The sequence below is a fragment of the Schistocerca nitens genome, chromosome 6 (genome assembly GCF_023898315.1).
Source record: "Schistocerca nitens isolate TAMUIC-IGC-003100 chromosome 6, iqSchNite1.1, whole genome shotgun sequence".
Taxonomy (NCBI): Eukaryota; Metazoa; Arthropoda; class Insecta; order Orthoptera; family Acrididae; genus Schistocerca; species Schistocerca nitens.
In genome coordinates this window covers 212490213-212511944 of record NC_064619.1, presented here as the reverse complement: position 1 = coordinate 212511944, position 21732 = coordinate 212490213, and the positions used below count along the sequence as shown (strand labels likewise).

At 39.2% G+C, this 21732-nt stretch overlaps 1 protein-coding gene across 3 annotated transcripts in view; it reads right to left on the bottom strand.

The window, feature by feature from the left end:
* Nucleotides 1-21732, bottom strand: part of LOC126263718 (asparagine synthetase [glutamine-hydrolyzing]) — a 197346-nt gene that overhangs the window by 49237 nt on the left and 126377 nt on the right. For all 3 annotated transcript variants that reach the window (XM_049960864.1, XM_049960863.1, XM_049960862.1), the window contains exons 7-9: nucleotides 21323-21500; nucleotides 6482-6689; nucleotides 2849-3022 (exon numbers count right to left, since the gene is read on the bottom strand). In XM_049960864.1, the coding sequence (XP_049816821.1) occupies nucleotides 2849-3022; nucleotides 6482-6689; nucleotides 21323-21500 (560 nt within the window). The remainder of the gene's footprint in view (nucleotides 1-2848; nucleotides 3023-6481; nucleotides 6690-21322; nucleotides 21501-21732) is intronic.

Sequence of the window (21732 nt, the reverse complement as noted above, 5' to 3'; positions counted from 1 at the left end):
AGCTCAAAAAGTAGCATACACAATGCTTAAAGGATCACTACAAAGAAACCCAGCAAATTAAAGTAAACAGCACAAACACAAACATGAAATAGTAAATAGATATCTTGGGGTACACACTGACAAATGACATAACTTCACCGAAAACATATGACTAATCACAAACAAAGCTGAAAGTGTACTTCACAAACTAGCAACAATAAATTTTACACAATACAGACTACCACTCACACACATATGAATTTACCACTGTGCACTTTTTGAGTTGCTATTGAGCTTTGCAGGTAGTATATGGGCACAAAGACTTGCTCTCAACATGAACAGAATCACTGTTAGGTGGGGGCAGAGGAATGTGCTACTTAGACTATCTGGGGCATTCGGCACCACATCAGTCGATTCACTCTATGTGGTGCTTGGAATGTACTCGATTGATTTAACCATTCGATTTTGGGCTGCAACATACTGGATGAAGTTAAGTACACCCGAGAGAGTGTGGCAGATCACTGGGCAGCACGCAGAAGATAGGTGCCAACTAAAAAATTTTTGTGTGGGCACTTGCCAAAAAGTCTGCGATTACAGTGAAAAGGGTCTTCGAGTCTATTCATTTTCCCCCAATGTCAGGGAATGGTACGGCTGCGCCATGTCAACCCTGGCCGAGGCACGGTTCATTTTGTGACTAGAACTGGCCCTTATCCCAAGCATTTGCAGCACATGTCACTTTCAGAAAGCAGTCATTACACATGCGGGGAAATTGGTTCCCCAGAACACTTTCTTTTGAAATGCATTAAATACAGGCACTTACTTAATAAAAATAGAACACATAAAGAAAATGACACTATACTATGCACTGAGGAACCCAGATACGTAGACACAGTTGAGCGCAATCACCAACATCTCAAAAGCAGTACATGACATACACAAACAGACTCATCAATACAGAAGGCACAGGAGATGAAGACAGGTTGAAATAGATAGCTTGAGTAGATCCAGTACTGATGATGAACAACACTTACATAACATACACACACAAAACACACATAACATAAAACATACACAACTACTCACATGAACATTAATCAAAGATCGCAATTTATATCTTATTATGAATGCATCTAATCAAAAGTAGAAGTAATTAGAGTAGTCTGTTGATAGCTATCATTCTAAAACCCATGTTAAATGTGTACCCAATGTTGTTAAGTAGTTACTTAAATAAACACATTGTAAATGTAACAATATGAAATAAAACAAGGAAGCAAAATCAAACAGTATAGACACACAATAGGAACAGATCATAATTATTATGCAATTATACAAACCTTATGGGCCCGCTACTCAAAAAAGCCTAGTTTTATTCTACAAAAATGTTTTTACATCACTAATAATAGGTTAGTGGTAACTTGTTATTTCTCCTACAACTATGTAGTAACAGTATATAGCTTAATTAGATTATTTGTTGTGTAACCTAACAAACATCAACTCACTCAGCACTCTAACAAACAATACCAACACGGGTTAGATCCACACGGACTGAACAAATCAAGTTTTCTCGAAGAGGGATGTTCATGTGGATAGTATTAAAATGGGTAGCACCACATGTGGATGCTGGACTTGAAGTTCAATACCAAGTCCACTTCCCCAGCTGGTCTTGGTGAAGGAATATCTGTATCTACTCTTTCCTCTCTTCTTTTATTCTCTTCTTAAATTATACCATAAATTTATAATATCCTACTTCCAAATTACTGTGTTTTTCTTTAAAAAATAAGTGTAATTGCTGTAAGTAAATAACACCAAAGTGCAGACAAAAGAACTCCACGCAGCCCCACCTCCACACGATTCTGCATGGGCAACAGTGCCCATGGCCTTGACTGCACAGCACAATTTTGCTGCACGGTGGTGGCCATGGGTACTGGCTAACAGGTCGGTGTGAAGCAAAAGGCCTGCATAAATTAATAAGATGGCAGGCCCTAGTAGTCATAATGCAGCTTGAAAAAAAAATGCAATGCAACGCCATCTTCAGGCCTTAACTGATGTTGAGTGCATTAACTCCAATCATATACACGATCCCATCAGTGGCCAACATCTATGAACTGGTTTCTGTGGACTGTAACAATGATGATGTGTCTCCAACCATCAATTAGATGGTGGAGACACATCACTGTTACAGTCTACAGCAACCAGTTCAGAGATGTTGGCCATTGATGGGATCATGTGTACAATTAGAGTTAGCTCCCTCAGCATCAGTTAAGGCCTAAAGATGGTGTACTGAATCACCAAAACTGGTAGCTATATAATAAACAACATCGTAAGGATGGCTGCACATGTCCCACTTTATTACAGCTGTAGCACTATTACCTAGAGGGCACTTGTCATCAGGAGTGCCTTCGACAAGCCCACACCATAATCCAGCATAAAAGCCAGACCAGGATCAGTGTGAGTCAGTTTTGATGTAATCTGTGGAGAGCACTGCTGGTGTGTAGCAGCTTGACTTACATGCTACTATGATGGACTCTGTCAAAGACGGAATTTTGATATGGTGTTGATTGGGCTTTGTTTCTGAATACAAACTTCAGTTAGCTGTCACTGCTTGCCAAGAGCATCCTGTAGGTATATATATCTTGTAAATAAACCAGGGCAAGTCTCCACTACCTTGTGTGTAACTTGCATTTTACAAAAGTAATATTAATGTTAATGCATGTCTGTCTCCCTTCCCCCCCCCCCCCCCCCTCACTCTCTCTCTCTCTCTCTCTCTCTCTCTCTCTCTCTGTCTCTTTCTCTCTCATACATAGCTATATAATTTTTTCTTTTTTCAGGATGTGAACTATACACATAATATGTACAACTATCTTCTTACCTAAAGGCTTCTTTGTGCCTCCACAGTATTTCTTTTGGAAGTAAGTCTGTCTCATCAAATGCTGATCGAAGCAAGTGTTTCTCTATCCCTTTCTGTGGACACCTCATGGCAGGTGGAAGACCCATGAAGTAATGTGTGAACTGCTGGTCTAGGAATGGTACACGTGCTTCCAAACTGTAAGAACAAAGCTTTGTATATTTTTTAAACAAACACCAGTACCACCTAAACATGATAATACATAAAAAGCTAACAAAGACACACCATTGGGTCATAGCTGACCACAAACATAACAGTTGTTAACAGAATTACAGCACTGGAAAATCAGTGTCGACAGTTTTGTTTCATAATAAGTCAGTTTCAGATATTGTCTAATTAATGAGATGATTGTATTGCTATTGTGCTTATCATCATCAAGTACGTAACAGTATGGTAATCTGTACTCTAATTCCATCATTACCAACTACAAACAAAAACTGGAACACTAAATTAGAGTTTAAAACTAAAATTCCTGTGAATGATAAAAGAAGAAATGCATTTTAAAGTAGAAAAAGTGCAACAGGATGAATTGGAAATTATTAATCAAATACCGGCAAAAGCCAAAATTTTAGAATCTGAAATGAGGAGAAGTAGAAAGGTTAGCATGAAAAAGCACTAAAGTCACTGGGAACAGAAGCATATACTACTTGATGAAAAACTAAAACAGGGCAAAATGAAAGACAGCTGCTGGTGTCCTGGTTTTTGTTGTGCTCGTTGTCGGTGGTGGTGGTGGTGGTGACAGTGGTTTTTCATATGAAGGTATTAGGATTAGGCTCAAATTGGAATATTTAAAAATATACTTTATCCTAACTTGCCAGATTTTTGAGAGGTTTTATGAAGATTTTTACCTTAAATAAACACTAGGAATTATTTAGGCAAGGAAATTGAAATGAAGATAGTTTTACATAGACTTCAGCTGACACAGTTTATTGCAATAAGCTGGGGATTAGACTAGGTTACAAGCATGAACATGAATAAAAGAGAAATATAATATGACATCATTGATATTGCATTCCCAAATATTCAGCAATGGACTAAACATAATTTATTTTCAAGTATGTGTACTAAGAACTGCCAGTTACTGGTAACTTAAAGGCACAGAAAATTTAGACATAAAAGCACAACAGCTATGTTTACCACAACAATAAAGATTATGAAGCTAGAGAGAAAAGGTTTTATTTAAGATGGAATAGAATGAAAGAATGGAAAACTTCACATTTGAAAACTGCATGGTATTTTAGATATCTGGTGTTAATCTCAGAATCTTCATTTGCAAAAATAGGACATTTAGTAGTTTTCTTGCAATATCACTCTTATTCCCAAACTGGAATGGTCTGTTGTCAAAAATTTCACCAGACATAAATGTACTGTGACAATGTTGTTATCTATAAATACCTATGACAACAAGATGTACACGGATGGGCCAAAACATTATGATCACTTGCTTAATAGCTTGTTTGTCCCTCTTTGGAATGGAATAATTACTGGGTCTGCATATCAGGGATCCGACAGTTTGTTGGTAGGTTTGTGGAGATATGTGGCATTTGACGTTTAAGCACAGGTCATGTACTTCATGTACATAGCATGCAGCTGATATGCATATGTCGTGATGGTGTCTGATAACAACCCAGATGGGTTCCATACAATCAATGGTGAATCTGGTCACTGAGACATCAATGTGAGTTCACTACAATGTTCCTCAAACCAACGCAGCATGGTTCTGGTTCAGAGACATGGACATTTATGTTGGTGAAAGATAACATCACCATTAGGGAAGACACCAAGCATGAAGGGATAGAGGTGGTTCGTAGCTGCTAGCATTACAGGTGGTTCGTAGCTGTTAGCATGTCTTCAACTATTGTCGCAGGTTCCACAGAAGCACAGGAGAATGTCTCCCGCAGCATAATATGCTTCCACCAGCCTGCATCTGTAGTGCACTGCACATTTTGAGCTGCCATTTACCTTGGTGTTTGTGGAGATGATCATCAACCTAGTGTACCAAAAATGTAATTCACTCAAAGAGCCAACACGTTTCCACTGATCGATGGTCGAATCCCAATGGTCCTGTGCTCACTGCAATCATAACTGACAAAGTCATTTGATCAGCGTGTGAACACATAGGGGTGGTCTACTGCAGAGCTCCATGTTCAACAACATACAATGAATGGTGTGTTCTGAAACACTTGCGCATGCACCAGCATTGCGAACTTTCAGTGGAGATGCCACAGATCACCACCTATCCTACTTAACAGAACAGACAAGCCTCCGAAGCCCACATTCTGTGAAGAGTCATGGACATCCAATATTTAACGCTTAGTGGTAGTTTCACTGTCCTTCCACCTCTTTCTGTAGGTGCTCACGACAGTAGCATGTGAACATTCAATCACTTTTGCTGTTTTCAAGACACTCATTCTCAGGCTCTGCATAATAATAATCTACCCTTTCCCAAAGTTGTCTGGGTACCTCCATGTATAAATTCAGTTAAATCTTTCAGTAAGCAGTTAATGCTTGTTGCCAAAGTAAATGCATATCACTGTTTGGTAGATCACGATTCATCCTCAAGTGCAGGATGATACACTAGCTATCTTTTATAATAATGTATTTCAGAAAGTGGTGGTACTTTTCTAGTGGTTACACGTAAACATTTTGGACAGCCAGAGAGTGAACTTTCTATAATGATTAAAAGGAATAAGCTTCCTATAAATATTAAGTCAAGAACAGTCTTCAACTAATCTCAGAGTAAGGACATGGTCTGCAGTCACAAAAGTAAATACAAGTGCTATGGAGAAAGGAAAAATCATTGTAAGCAGGGTCAGGGTCATGTTTGACTGTGTACTGAATATCGCTGAGGAATATCAAAGACACAAAAGGGTTGCACATTTTAATTAAGAGATTCCAGTTGTAATACAGCGCTCACTGACACCACAAGTGTCTCTGCCACATCTTGTTTTTAACTACTTTTCTGCATCTGTCTGTACCTTCCTTTTAAATGTTTGAGCCACTACCTCTATAAATAACCGCAAACACCACCCCTTGATTACATTAAATGTAGTCAACACAGTTCCTTTGGACATGTATGCATGTCTTATATCTGTTCTGACTGGCCAACTGCTGCCTATATGGCAGTACAAGGAGTGATCTATGATTGTGAGACACGTGATCAGCATGTCACCAAACCCTCCAGCCTTTATTGTCAGGAGATGAACCCTGATAATGTCGCTGCTTCTTTATTCATGTAACTCCTCATCTGGCCTCTCAAGGGGTGAGTGGACCCTGTATCAGACCTCCCTACCTCAGAAAAAATCTGAGGAGGTACCAGGAACCAAATGTGGGGTCCTTCTGTTTGAAAGGTAGAGTCGCTAACCATTCAGCTACCATTACAGACAATGACTAAACACAGCTGAAATATTAATGGATTCTTATGTTTCCTTTAGTGACATCACTGTTTCCTGTTTCCTTGTCTGTTGATTTTCAAAATGTTGATGTTGCACAAACATCATATGTTTATTGCAACACACTGTTTAACAGCCATACCATAATTTGGATCTGTTGAACTAAAATACAAAAATTATATCAAATATACACTGCAAAACTTACCAAAATGCTGCTAAAGTACGATCCACACGAAGTCCATCATAAAGATAAATATCTTTCAACAGGCGCAAGCTCTCTTCAGCACCTGCCTGAGCATCTGGAGCATCCCTGAAGTATATATATCCTTCACACAACTCATCTGCACCCTCCCCACTGAATATTACAGTAGAATCAGTATGAGCCTTTATGTATCGTGCTATTAGGTACATACCTGTAATAGGATTAATGTCTATGTAAAAAAAAATCTCTGTTCTCTCTATACTTTCTAGTACTGCAATCATCCATGTAATATCATACAGTAACATATGAATGGAACTTGCTTAGCATCACTAGACTTTGCTAATAAACAGCAAATAAAACCCTGCCTAATCATGAAAAACAAAAAACGCAGAAATGAAATATATTACAGACCTCTTCGGCTTGCTATGACACATATTTGAATTTCATACAAAGTGTAGGCTACTATAAATGGTTTGCTAAGTATTATGTGTACGAATATGACTGATGCATGAATAGAACTGTAAACCCACCAAGCTTGCATTGTGCCCACCAGTTGGCTTTAAGAGTGCAGTGCCTTGAGAAAATGGTGACAAGGAAGAAAAGAATTTGTGGGTTGGAATATGCAAGATGTTTATCTGTTATAGCAGTTCATTCAGAAGTAATTATGGAAAATAACTGCCATACAAACAGAGCATTGTGCATTGACAGACCCACCCCCCTACTTGACCACCCCCTTGGAGCATTGATTTTCCTCGAACATCCACATAATTGGAATGGGTGTAGTGTCGAAGACGATGCGGCTCTGTTCCTTGCTCCCCCCTTCCCCCAGGTTGCCTGATCCTGATGTAATGCCTCATGACTTTTTCCCTTGAGTGTGATTTGCACAGAGCATTTTACGTAACACCCCCCACCCCACGCTGCCAAGAACACTGAACCAGCTAAGAGAACACATCAGTGATGTTGAGATAACAAACTGATAGGATGTTGCTCCATAGCGTATGAAAGGACATTGACTACCCCTTGCATGTATTAGTCCACCATGATATTATTGCAGCTGGGAGTGGGGCAACTTCAGACGGTTCGTGTGTTTACCTGTGTGCTTGAAGCTGATTAGATTGAGGATTGCTGTTTTCACAATCAGACAACTTGCCTATGAAACTATTCAGAATTCCACATTGTTTATGACAGTAGCAAAAACTGATGTGGTTTTTGTATACTGTCTTGTCACCATGCGTCTCTGATAACAGCCACAAGAGACCGAGTGCAATAATGCCGTGATAGGATAGTAACCAGAGGGAACCAGTAGAACATTTGTACACAGCAAAATGAAAACTTGGTGAGTTAATTGTTTTATTCATACAACAATCGCATTTACACATGTAATACTTTAGAAAACATTCGATCTCTGAAAAAGAATTAATCATTTATAACAGCCCTGTATTTACCAACAGTATGATGGTTTAGTAAAGAACTGTCATTCAGAATATTACGTAGCTTGATAACTGCTAAGGAACATCTGACACTTGCTAAGAAAAAACAGCCAATTGCTACAAAACAGCCAACAATTGCTACAGAACACCCAACCAAAGATAATAAAAGGAAATGTAGACGGCAGGATGTGTTAACTGCAGCAAAGCTTGTGCATGGACACTCTTTATGGATTCAACAGGCCGTATGGTAAGGCAACATGTCTGCAAGACATCATTTGTGTTCTTATAATCATGAATGAGCAGTTGGAGGGCCCAAAACCACTCAGAGTATCACTACTGTGGCTGCAATAATGGGTGGGTTCAAAAGTGTCATCTTGCAATTAAAGAAGGCAACTGGGGGTTGAAATGCTATGCAAAAGCTTGCCAGTGGTCATAGACGGACTGCGACACTACAAGAGAATTGATATGTCACCCTAGTGGTGAAAAGAAACATAAATATCACTCCTAAGCAGATCACTGCAGAACTTGCAACTGCTACTGGCACATGTGCATCTGCAGTTTGTACTTTATAATATAATTTATGTCAAGGAATTTAATGAAGACTGTTGACTCATTTGACACATTATCTTTTGAAAAATTATTCATGTATGGTAAATTAACTGCAAGATAAAAAGTTAACAAAGCTTGATACATACTAGCTGTTAAAAGACTATAAAAATGATGACAGTAGTGACTACAAGGCCTATTATCTCCTTAGACTTAATTTTGAAAAAGTCTCAGTTCAAAGAAGGAAATAAGTAAGGAAGGAAGATTGGGGTTTAACACACCTTCAGCACTGAGATCATTAGAAATGAAGCACAAGTTCAGATTGTTTGAAGGACGGGGAAGGAAACTGGTCATGTCCTATCTAAGCAACCCTCCTGGTAGTTGCCTGGAGCTATTTAATAAAATCATGCAAAACCTAAATCAGGATGGCCAGATGCAGATTTGAACCTTTGTCACCACAAATGCAAGTCCAACGTTCCTCAGTTCAACCACGGTTCATTCAGTCTTAGTTTAAGGACATTATTGTCACATTTTCATTTTGTTTTTAATGTTCTGACGATTTTTTTGAGGAACATCAAAGATCGGTGTGATCAATGAGTCATTCCTCACAAGTCATATAACAAACTGCATGGTCTACATCTGAATGTTTCCAGTAAGAGATTACTCACACAGCTACTTTCCAGAAGCATTCAAAATGTAAACAGAGTTCTGTCTGCTCACTGTCTATGATTTTCAATAATTTCACTATGCCATTTTTAGGGTAAATGCTTCCAAAGGCAGAGCTGCTGATTAACTGTAGACACAGTTACAACAATCAGTGGTGAATAGCAGCTCTGACAGCACAAAGGGTAGGAATCACATGAAACGCCTTTGAATTTTTCCATCAAAGCAAAGGAAGCTTGTTTGAAAAGAAATGTGAGTTTCTTGTGTCATTACAGGAAATCAAAAAATCTGATGGTATGTCTATGGATGTTCTGTGCATAATAGAACTCATTAGAAAGTTGAAGAAATTGAATGGATGCACCTAGACAGTTACAAGTTAATGACACATTATTTTAAGTGAAAAATGACAAAAGGGGGAGTGGCTATGCACAAATAAAGTGAAATAAAGTATCATAATATAGACGTAAAGACATACTGCCCTGAACTGCTTTTTTTTTAGTATGGTCCTCAAGTAAGACTTTGAAACATACAAGATAATGGGCCTGATAAGTTACACATCCATGACAGCAAACATTTTAACTTCATTAAACAACTGCAAAGGATACTAGTAAGACTTAGCCTCAGAAATAACTTGAAAGTTAATGTATGTGAAGATTTACATATTAATTTCCTCTGCGGGAAGTCTGTTATAGGGTACTTTGAGTTGCTGATGTCAGGCTTTGGTTTAATCCCTGCTGCAACATTCCCACCAAGAATAGTAGCGTATAGTGCACAGTGATTGCTAATTTATTTCAGTATTCAACGGTCACTCAGGATGTAGATGTGAACCACACAGTAAATAGTACAGCTGACTATGATGATCAAATGATAGTTGGTAAAGCACTCTGGTTTGACTAAAATAATAAATTCTGGCTCAGTCACACTATTCAGGAAAAATATGCAGAATTTTCAATGAGAAGAAATTTATCAAGGACAAACAGGAGATGAAAAATGTCTTCCTTAAAAATATTCTTACAAAAGCATACACACAGTTTTACTTTACTATGAGTCAGGGAAAATTACAATGAAAACCTAGAAAAAAGTGACTAACATCTCGGATCAAAGTACCTTGTAGCAGGAAGAGAGAGTGTTATTTAATGTTTATGACTAGCTCTCATCAAGTGTGAAAAGGACTCTGTTCTACAAGTAGTACTTTAAAATTATTCACAGGGTCATGAAAAATGCAATAACTAACTATATATTATGAACAAAAAATACAAAATCCCAATAACACAGTAATGGCAATTTATAGCATTATTCCTCATGGATGTAAGAAAATATATATCTGGCACTGAAACACGCTCACAAGATCTCTTGAGAGACTATCGTAGCAAGTACAATGCAGATCCTTTCAAAGCAGATACACTTAAAAGTGTGAGAAGAAACATAGCTGAACAAAGAAGGAAGATATGGGCTAAATCACTATGCAACCTGGACATGAAACAGAACAGTTGAACAGTGTGAATGCTGATAAAAAACCTTTGCAATGATCCTATGGGCATTGAGTACAAATATCACTCTGAACCAGATTGCTCACCAACTTCCCTGAATGGCAAGGCAAGACAGAAGATGACTAGGTTGAATCTCAAACAAAATGTAGGAGGAGAGAATGAATCTCTAGAAACTCCATTCTCACTTGAACAAATTGGAAGAGCAATGCAAGAACTGAAAGAAAATAAAGCTGCAGGCCCTGGTGGCATGCAAACTGAACAAATAAAGCAGTCTGGTCCAAAAGCTAATGAATGGCTAGTGAGGATGATGAACAGATGTTTGGAAACATTTCAGAATCCCAAATGATGGAGGAAAGCACAAGTAATAGCATTACTAAAGCCTGGTAAACAGCAGACTGGGCCAAAAAATTTCTGTCCTATTTCCTTAACCTGCCTCATACATAAGTTACTTAAAAGAATAATTCTGTCAAGAATAGCAACCAAACTCGATACAAAACTTACACCTGAATACATTGGATTCAGGCCAGGGAAAGCACGTTGTAGTCAACTACTAAATTTGACTCAGCACACTGAAGACAGTTTTGAAGTGAAACTGATAACTGCTGCTGTCTCTGTTGGCCTTTCTGCTGCACACGATACAGTAAACCACCAACAACTCCTCACAAAAGTCTACGAAATAACAAAGGATATTCAACCGATTTACACATTAAGAGGCACGTTGCAGAATCAAAGATTCAACGTAATCCTCCAAGGAAAGAAAAGCTGATGAAGAAACGAAAAGAATGGATTATCACAAGAAAGAGTTCTTTCTCCTCTTTTGTAAAATATGCACACAAATGACAAGCTGGAAATAGAGATTCATATAAGCAAACAACACTGCCATTACTGCTCAAGAAGAAAGAAGAAGAAGAAGCGGTTGAAAGAAAATTGTGAGAGGCGTTTCATACGTTGTAGGAAATCACCTACAACCTAACCCAGAAAAAATGCAAGTATGCGCATTCCACTTGCGCAATGTAACACCTTCAACACCTTCAATACAGTTGGAAATACAATGAAGAGGAATTAAACTACAACACTGCACCAAACCAAAATACTTGGTAATCACCCTAGCCCATGCATTGTTATTTTAAAAATGCTGCATTGATCTAAATGGAAAAATATGTGCAAGAAACACTATTATAAGTCAACTGACTGGTTCAGCATCTGGAGCACAACCTGAAGTTCTTCAATCATTAGCAATGGGACTCTGTTTTGCAGCCAGAGAATAGGTGGCACCAATAAAGGAGGTGTGTTGCCAGTCCACACAATTAGATGTCACTTTAAAGGAGATTGTCAGTATTATCACCAGGTGCCGAGGCCTACAACTGTCCACAAAACTTATCACCTCCAAATATGAGATGCAAAATAGCCAGTGAAACAGAGACAAAAAAGTAGTAAATTGACCCATGGCACGTAATGTATGACCACCAAACAGTTCCAACTTGTCTTAAGTCAAGGAAGAGCTTTATTCAATGGGCAGTACTGTTATAAGGCCAACCCGAGACCCACCGCCTATCTTTATGGTTGGACTCTCTGTACGATACAAACCTGCACCCCAAAGAGGAAACACAAAATGGCAGCAACTACTGTACAGTACATGGAGAGCAGTGAATAGATTAAGAAAAGGAGTCACAAAATGCAAAGCAAACATGGTTAAGTGGGGCTACTCTGAAGATGACCAGTGTTAATGTGGAGACACACAGATGATTGAAGATTTTCTCATGTGCCCATGGATGGAGTTTCTTTGCACAGCAGATGATCTATTTTTGTGCTCTGACAAGGCCATTAAAGCAACAGAGCTTTGGGTGAAGGAAGTTTAGATGTTTTTGCCCAGACACACAAACTAAAGTACCATATTTAACAGACTATAAGAGGCACTTTTTTCTTCAAAAAATTGCCTTCAGAATTCAGGTACATACTATATCCAAAATTAATATAAAATGTCCAGTGTTTGATTTAAAATTCCCAAGAGTCTTAAAAACAGCTATATATTTGATGCCATGGGAAACCTATCTCTACCTGGTAACATTGGATTCAACTGGCAGCAGCACTGCACCAATACGACAAACATGAGCTGCGGGGATTCAAAAAGTTGTTAACACTGTCTCCCTTCTGCCCTGCTATCACAAACCCAGAGCACTGTCTAGCCTATGATACATAATTGCACTCTACGGTGTCAGTGAACTTGAATTGAAACTGATTTGTGTTATCGGTAAGTACAATATTTTTGTTAGTAGTTAGTTTCGTAATGGAAAAAAATAAAAGGTATTAATGTGATGCAGGCTACAAATTGAAAGTAATATCATATGCAGAAGAACATGGAAACAGAGCACTTGAGTGGCACTTTGGCACTCCACCAACAGAAAGAACTATTTCTGATTGGCGGGTTAGTAAAGAAGAACTGAAAACAAGTGTGGAAGATTAAATGTGCAAATAGGGGATTGAATGGCTAAAAACTAAAAATGGCCAAGTGTTTGGGAAATAAAAGGAATTTTGATACAGCTCTATAACCATGTGCACCTCATCAATTATGCCTGTAACAGTGTGTTTAGGAAGCGATGTTTGGTTCAGCAGTAAGAGATCGGATTTGCATTGAAAGGGTCACAGGTTTGACTCCGCCTGGTGGTAAATATTTTTGGGCTCCTTGGCAATGCGTACACTACTGACATCACAGTTAACTGCAAAATCGTATATGTTATTTTATTTATTTATAAAAGCACCAAAAGTATAGGCATAGGATGAAATGCGGGACTGCAAACATTTAAAAAGGGATGGTAGTTAATGTGTACATGGGAACATCAAGTATATAAATCGATTCTTCCATTCTTTTGCAATTGATCAATTACATGTACCGGGCTGATACTCAGTAAAGAAACAGGGTAAGGAATAATTCTGACCGCATCTTGCGCAAATTATAAATGCCACCTTTTTGCAGTGATGTGATTATTTTAATGTCTCCATAGAAAAACAAACTTGACTGACATTCTGAAAACAGCTTCCTTCATCATACAGTCCAGCAGTGAACCATGTGTAATGCAGCATGTCACTGAATAACTGCAAGGATAGCTGGTGATGTATAATGAAATGTAGTTTGATGCAAGCTACTCAGGAAGTGATTTGTTCTTCTTTCTCGATGAGGTAAGTGACATTTTTTATTAGGTTTTTTAACTGACGATAAAAATATACATCGCAGGGTTGCACTAGTGGCATACATTTGGGGGGTGTGGTATACACCACTTCCAACAAACACTGAACAACGCGCTCCAGTACGCGGCCACCAAATACATCGCTGACCGCACTTCTCTGGGCGGCTCGCGGCTACCATCGCTGGCCGCCTTCGCGCGCGGGCGTTTGTCAGCACACAGCAATTGGCTATGCCAGGAAACATTGCGATTGGTTTTCCCTGGAAAACAGCGACCCCAGCCGATGGCTCCATTGACTAGCAAGCCTTATATAAACCCGGCCGCCGCCGCAAATGACAGTTCTCATCGGGAAGTGCAGTACAACGTGTTTCAGCTGCTTGTGGATGACTCGCCACACCACTCGAGGTTACCTGGCTGCTCGGCGGAAAATCTTGCGACTTCACTTGGAGAGACTGAACTTCCCTGGACTTGGGAATAATTACGGGACGTGCACCCCACCATGCACACTCGGACATTGGTATAACCAAACTTTAATTCTGCATTACTTCTGAGTGTGAGCCTGGGTAGACGCTTGGCTAACATAATTGTTAAAAAGTGATTTGTGATTTAATAAACCAGACTGAAGAGGTTATTGTGTTATTCCTGGTTATATCGGGGTATTACTTTGATACTGCACGTTGGCAATCCATCTTCATCTTGGAGCAGTTCATCATATATTTGCCAAGGAGCACAAAAATATTTGCCGCTGGGTGGAGTTGAACCCATGACCCTTTCAATACGAATCCATTCTCTTACTGTTGAGCCAAACACCACTTCCCAAACATATTGTCACAGGGACAACTAATAAGGTGCTCATGTTCATAAATCCGTATCAAAATTCCTTTCATTTCCTAAATGCTTGGCGATCTAAATTTCCCACTTTGGGCACTTTCATGTCTCACCAAGCCCTACATGTACCATTTATTTGGACGAATTCAGTAATGACAAGTAGGCGGCCTCTCCTTGTAAGCCAAATAGTGAATCTGGATGAAACTCCTCTGACATCTGATGTGCAGTGAATCTGGATGAAACTCCTCTGACATCTGATGTACCAAGTGACAGAACCGTTGCCATGAAAGGTGCTAAAACTGTGACTATAGAAACATATAGTGGAGATACTGAGTCGTGATAGGCACAACAAAAAGATTCACACAATTATAGCTTTCGGCCATTAAGGCCTTTGTCAACAATACACACACACACACACACACACACACACGTCTGCAGTCTCAGGCAACTGAAACCACACCTGTTACATTCCATCCTGGATTTTCCATTATTTGACTATAGAAACAAGTGGACATGAACATATGAACTACACTGCTGTCTTTTCATGCTGTGCTGACAGCACTAAACTTATCTAATGAACATTTTCAAGTGCAAAACAATGCCAAAACCTTCTGAAATATCACCAGGTGTATCTGTTCATAGACATGACAAGGATTGGATGGACAAGGCTAGTATGAAATCATGGATTAACAGAGTGTGGAAGACAGATAATATTAAATTCAAATAATTGCGTTTTAAATTCAATGAATTCTTCCTATCAGTAACCAAAAACAATAAGATAAGAAACAGTCTACTGAAAACAGATCTATTACACTTGCTTATCTAAGCACCAAATGCTCTACCACTGTACTTCAGTTTTGCCAGCTCAACTGTTAGAGAGACCATAAAAATACTTTGTCATTAAAAAGCAGTAGCTCTTCAATCTATTTCAGCCAAAGCACTAAACTCTTATGCTGTGTTGGCAGCAGCCCAATGAATTTAATTCTGTAAAGGCTGAAGCATGCAGTAGTAACCCCCATTTACATAAATGGAGATAAGCAACTAACCTTTAAATATATGTCCATACCACTCCTCCCCATATGTTCAAAGATTTTTGAGAAGGTGGTTACAACAGAATATTGAGCCACCTTTTGGAGAATAACCTTGGTTTCTATAAGGCTTCCCTGCTGAGGACACAATATAAGCTCTCACAAACTCAGTTCTCTTACAAGTAAACAAGAAAAATTACCATGATGGCATTTTTTTGTGATCTTGCCAAGGCCTTCTACTGTACAGATGATAATATTATATTTGGGAAATCAAAAATGTTATGACATTAAAGGCATTTCTTTTTGCATGGATGGAGTCATATCTTGACGCTAGAAAACAGGGGGTCACTTAACATATGAAACAACAGGAATTAGACTAAATTCAGAGTAGAGACACATTAATTATGGTATCCCACAAAGTTCTATACTTGGCCCCCTCCTCATCTTGACTGTGCAAATGATTTACTCAGGATATTACAGAACCCTTAAAAAAGCTGTGATGTATACTGATGACACAAGTACACTGATAAATGGCACAAACACATCCATACCAGACTCAGACAGGAGAATAGAGGAACAGATTCACTACTGGTTCACAGGAAACAGCTTTACCCTTAATCTTACAAAAATATATATTATTAAATTTAAAACAAATCAAGATGACTTGCAAGTACCACAAGTAGAGATCAATGGGCAAATGCTGAATGAGGTTCTATGTGTGAAGTCTCCAGGCATCTGGATGGATAATAAATTATGCTTATACTAGAGTATGGATAAGTAAACCAAAAACTTCAATTCTGCCTACTATGCACTGAGAAATCTTTCTCACCATGCTGACCTGGAAACAGGATTGCTAACATATTTTGCATATTTTCACTCAGTACTGTCCTAGGGCATAATCTTCTTGAGGCTATGCACTTAAGGTAAAAAAAGTATTTATCCTACAGAGGGTGGAATAAGAATTTTGTGGAAGTCTGACAATCAAACCCCTTGCAGAAGCCTCTTCAGGGACACTTCCATGCAATACATATACTCATATTCAGAAAACACAGAACACCTTGAACAACTAGAGATAGGACGTTCATATTCACAGGGCAAGTACATTAGTACGTTCTGCAGAAATGATTAGCGTTTGAACTGTGTCAGCACATGGGTTTAGGGTCAACATCGATATCGCACAGCAACACTACATGTGGTAAAATGTGCCTGTGGCTCTCATTGTTGCTGTATACTGAAACTAATGGATCAGTGTGACTTGAGCAGATGTATACGACGTCTTGCAGATGTATGCATGAACCATACCGTCAAATTAGTCAGTCTGCATGAGGGTACATAATTGACATGAGAGAATATGATGCATCCAACCAGAAAATTGCTGCTTGTGTGGGACAAAGTGTTACAGTAGTGCAATGTGTGTGTGCTGAATGGTTCACCTAAGGCAGTAGAACACAACGAGATGGTTCTATGGTGCATCAGCAGAACAATGTAACACATTATACACTATCATGGGTGACAGTCCATCACCATTTATTATGGCGTGGGTTACATGCATGTTGTCCACTTCTCTGCTAACCTTTGACGAATGTGCAGAAACATGCTATATGGCAATGGTGTATGGAAAGGTGTCACTGGGGACGGGATTGGTTCCAGATGGTATTTGCGGATGAATCCAGGTTCTGTGTGTTTGAAAATGATGGCTGCATTTTGGTTCACTGCAGACGCAGGAGCAGCATCACAGTGACTGCATTTGCATAAGACAAACAGTGCCAACTCAAGGCCTTATGATGTGGGGTGCTATTGGGTACAACAACAAATCACACCTGGTGCATGTCCAGAGCATTGTGACCAGTGTGACCTATGTGAAAGACATTCTGCGACCCCCAGCAACATCCTTTCTGCACATTACCTGAGTTGTCATTTTTCAGCAAGACAATGCATGACCACATGTTGCTGCATGAATATGTGCCTTCTTGGTGCCACAGGCTGTCAGATTTTTGCTCTAGCTGGACAGATCACCACACTTGTTGCCTATCAAAAACATGTTGGATATGGCGAAATAATGGGTGCAGTGCTGTGACCCAATGCCAACCACCACAGATGAACTTTGGAACCACGTGAATGTAGCATGGGTGGCTGTACCTAAGGATGCAATTCATGCCTTATGCATCTCACTGCCATCATGCATGGAATACGTTACCAGGGCCCATGGTGGACTGTGTCCTCTAGGCAATGGACACATGATGAACCGAGTGACTGAAATGACAATCATTTCTGCAGAATATACTAATGCACATGTCCTGTGAATATGAACATCCCATCTCCAGTCATTCACGGTGTTCTGGTTTGGTACTTGCAATTAATAACAAAAGTTAATTTACAATGAACTGCACAATTCACAACCACAATACTAGAAGAAGAAATAATTTTCAGATAGATTATGCATTCCTGTTCAGGTTTCAGAATGGAGTTTATACTCTGGTGCAAAATTGGGCATAAAAAAATATGAAAGTGATTGTATATTTCATTAGATACTCTTTCTAAAATTTAGAAGACTATTTGAACTCTGCGATGTAAATTTAGTGCAGCGGTAATGTTTGTATTAAATCGATCTCCCTTTCTGATATACATGGTGTTACAAAAAGCTACGGCCAAACTTTCAGGAAACATTGCTCACACACAAAGAAAGAAAATATGTTATGTGGACATGTGTCCGGAAACGCTTACTTCCCATGTTAGAGCTCATTTTATTACTTCTCTTCAAATCACATTAATCATGGGATGGAAACACACAGCAACAGAACGTACCAGCGTGACTTCAAACACTTTGTTACAGGAAATGTTCAAAATGTCCTCCATTAGCAAGGATACATGCATCCACTCCGTCGCATGGAATCCCTGATGCGCTGATGCAGCGGAGAATGGCATATTGTATCACAGCCATCCACAATACGAGCACGAAGAGTCTCTACATTTGGTACCGGGGTTGTGTAGACAAGAGCTTTCAAATGCCCCCATAAATGAAAGTCAAGAGGGTTGAGGTCAGGAGAATTGGTCCGCCTCTACCAATCCATCGGTCACCGAATCTGTTGTTGAGAAGCGTACGAACACTTCAACTGAAATGTGCAGGAGCTCCATCGTGCATAAACCACATGTTGTGTCGTACTTGTAAAGGCACATGTTCTAGCAGCACAGATAGAGTATCCTGTATGAAATCATGATAATGTGCTTCATTGAGTGTAGGTGGACGAAACTAAAATGAGCTCTAACATGGAAATTAAGCGTTTCCGGACACATGTCCACATAACATCTTTTCTTTATTTGTGTGTGAGGAATGTTTCCTGAAAGTTTGGCCGTACCTTTTTGTAACACCCTGTACCGAGCTGATAGTAAAATTAAATAAAAGCTTAGATACAGATAGCAAACTGAGTGTACAAGAGAAGGAGCTTGGTTCTTTTCAAAGTACCTATTTTTCTTCTATTATACATACATGTATATAAAGTAATGTAGAAGATAGTCCCATAATTATCAGTCTGAGTATGTTAGTACTAGACATAATTTGTTGTTACAGGAATAGACTGCAGTTTCTGCTTCTGCATCTTAATGTATAACTGACAAAATAATTTAATTGGATAGATAAAATAATCTACTCACCATGTGGCAGCTGAACATACACATAAAAGAAAGTTATAATTAGTCAAGCTTTCAGAGCCAGTGGCTCCTTCTTCAGGCAGAAGGGTCTAGAAAAAGGGGCAGATTTTCCTTCTCATCCCATTCGGTAAGTCTCCCCTGGTCCACAGTTCTGGCTGACTTCCCTGAAATCTACCCCTTCTCCTAGACATCTCCAGTCCTTTTCCTTCACCCCTTCTGCCTGAAGAAGGAGCCACTGTCTCTGAAAGCTTGCCTGATTGTTGTTGTTGTTGTGGTCTTCAGTCCTGAGACTGGTTTGATGCAGCTCTCCATGCTACTCTATTCTGTGCAAGCTTCTTCATCTCCCAGTACCTACTGCAACCTACATCCTTCTGAATCTGCTTAGTGTATTCATCTCTTGGTCTCCCTCTACGATTTTTACCCTCCACGGTGCCCTCCAATGCTAAATTTGTGATCCCTTGATGCCTCAAAACATGTCCTACCAACCGATCCCTTCTTCTAGTCAAGTTGTGCCACAAACTTCTCTTCTCCCCAATCCTATTCAATACCTCCTCATTAGTTACGTGATCTACCCACCTTATCTTCAGCATTCCTCTGTAGCACCACATTTCGAAAGCTTCTATTCTCTTCTTGTCCAAACTAGTTATCGTCCATGTTTCACTTCCATACATGGCTACACTCCATACAAATACTTTCAGAAACGACTTCCTGACACTTAAATCTATACTCGATGTTAACAAATTTCTCTTCTTCAGAAACGATTTCCTTGCCATTGCCAGTCTACATTTTATATCCTCTCTACTTCGACCATCATCAGTTATTTTACTCCCTAAATAGCAAAACTCCTTTACTACTTTAAGTGTCTCATTTCCTAATCTAATTCCCTCAGCATCACCCGACTTAATTCGACTACATTCCATTATCCTAGTTTTGCTTTTGTTGATGTTCATCTTATACCCTCCTTTCAAGACACTGTCCATTCCGTTCAACTGCTCTTCCAAGTCCTTTGCTGTTTCTGACAGAATTACAATGTCATCGGCGAACCTCAAAGTTTTTACTTCTTGTCCATGAATTTTAATACCTACTCCGAATTTTTCTTTTGTTTCCTTTACTGCTTGCTCAATATACAGATTGAATAACATCGGGGAGAGGCTACAACCCTGTCTCACTCCTTTCCCAACCACTGCTTCCCTTTCATGCCCCTCGACTCTGCCATCTGGTTTCTGTACAAATTGTAAATAGCCTTTCGCTCCCTGTATTTTACCCCTGCCACCTTCAGAATTTGAAAGAGAGTATTCCAGTTAACATTGTCAAAAGCTTTCTCTAAGTCTACAAATGCTAGAAACGTAGGTTTGCCTTTTCTTAATCTTTCTTCTAAGATAAGTCGTAAGGTCAGTATTGCCTCACGTGTTCCAACATTTCTACGGAATCCAAACTGATCTTCCCCGAGGTCGGCTTCTACCAGTTTTTCCATTCGTCTGTAAAGAATTCACGTTAGTATTTTGCAGCTGTGACTTATTAAACTGATAGTTTGGTAATATTCACATCTGTCAACACCTGCTTTCTTTGGGATTGGAATTATTATATTCTTCTTGAAGTCTGAGGGTATTTCGCCTGTCTCATACATCATGCTCACCAGATGGTAGAGTTTTGTCATGACTGGCTCTCCCGAGGACATCAGTAGTTCTAATGGAATGTTGTCTACTCCCGGGGCCTTGTTTCGACTCAGGTCTTTCAGTGCTCTGTCAAACTCTTCACGCAGTATCTTATCTCCGATTTCGTCTTCATCTACATCCTCTTCCATTTCCATAATATTGTCCTGCCTGATTATAACCTCCTTTTATGTGTGTGTTCTGCCAGCACTCGGTGAGTAGATTTTTGTCTATCCAATTAAATTATTTTGTCAATAATTTATTGCTTTCTTAGTTAATGTATAACTGGATTAATTCCACACCCATGTATGCTCTCCTTCATGATGGCAAGTAAATGAATGAATGCTGTTGAACATCGTATGCAATGCAAGACTCACCCACGGAAGCCCGTATAGTTGTAATGTCAAAGGTCTCGAGAGTATGTATGACATCATCCAGCACTTGTCTTACATCCTCAGGGGTAAATAGGACTTGATGGTGCTCTGTCCCCAGATACTCAGCCACTTTTCTTGCATAAATAATGTCTGGACTGTTATCCATACCTATAGAAAATGTCTGAACAAAAAGAGATTAATGATAAATGAATATTTCTTAAGTTAGTTCCTGATTAAACATTGATCTGTGCTTAGTAAATACTAAAGCAGTGATAATTAAATACTTATTTTTATCAGTCAGCCAATGTATTCTACATACAGTGTGACAAACAATGTACTAGCAGTTTCTTTCATTTCTCTATGAAAGAGAATCTATGATGGTAAAAGGAAAAAAAATATTGCTGTAGTACTTG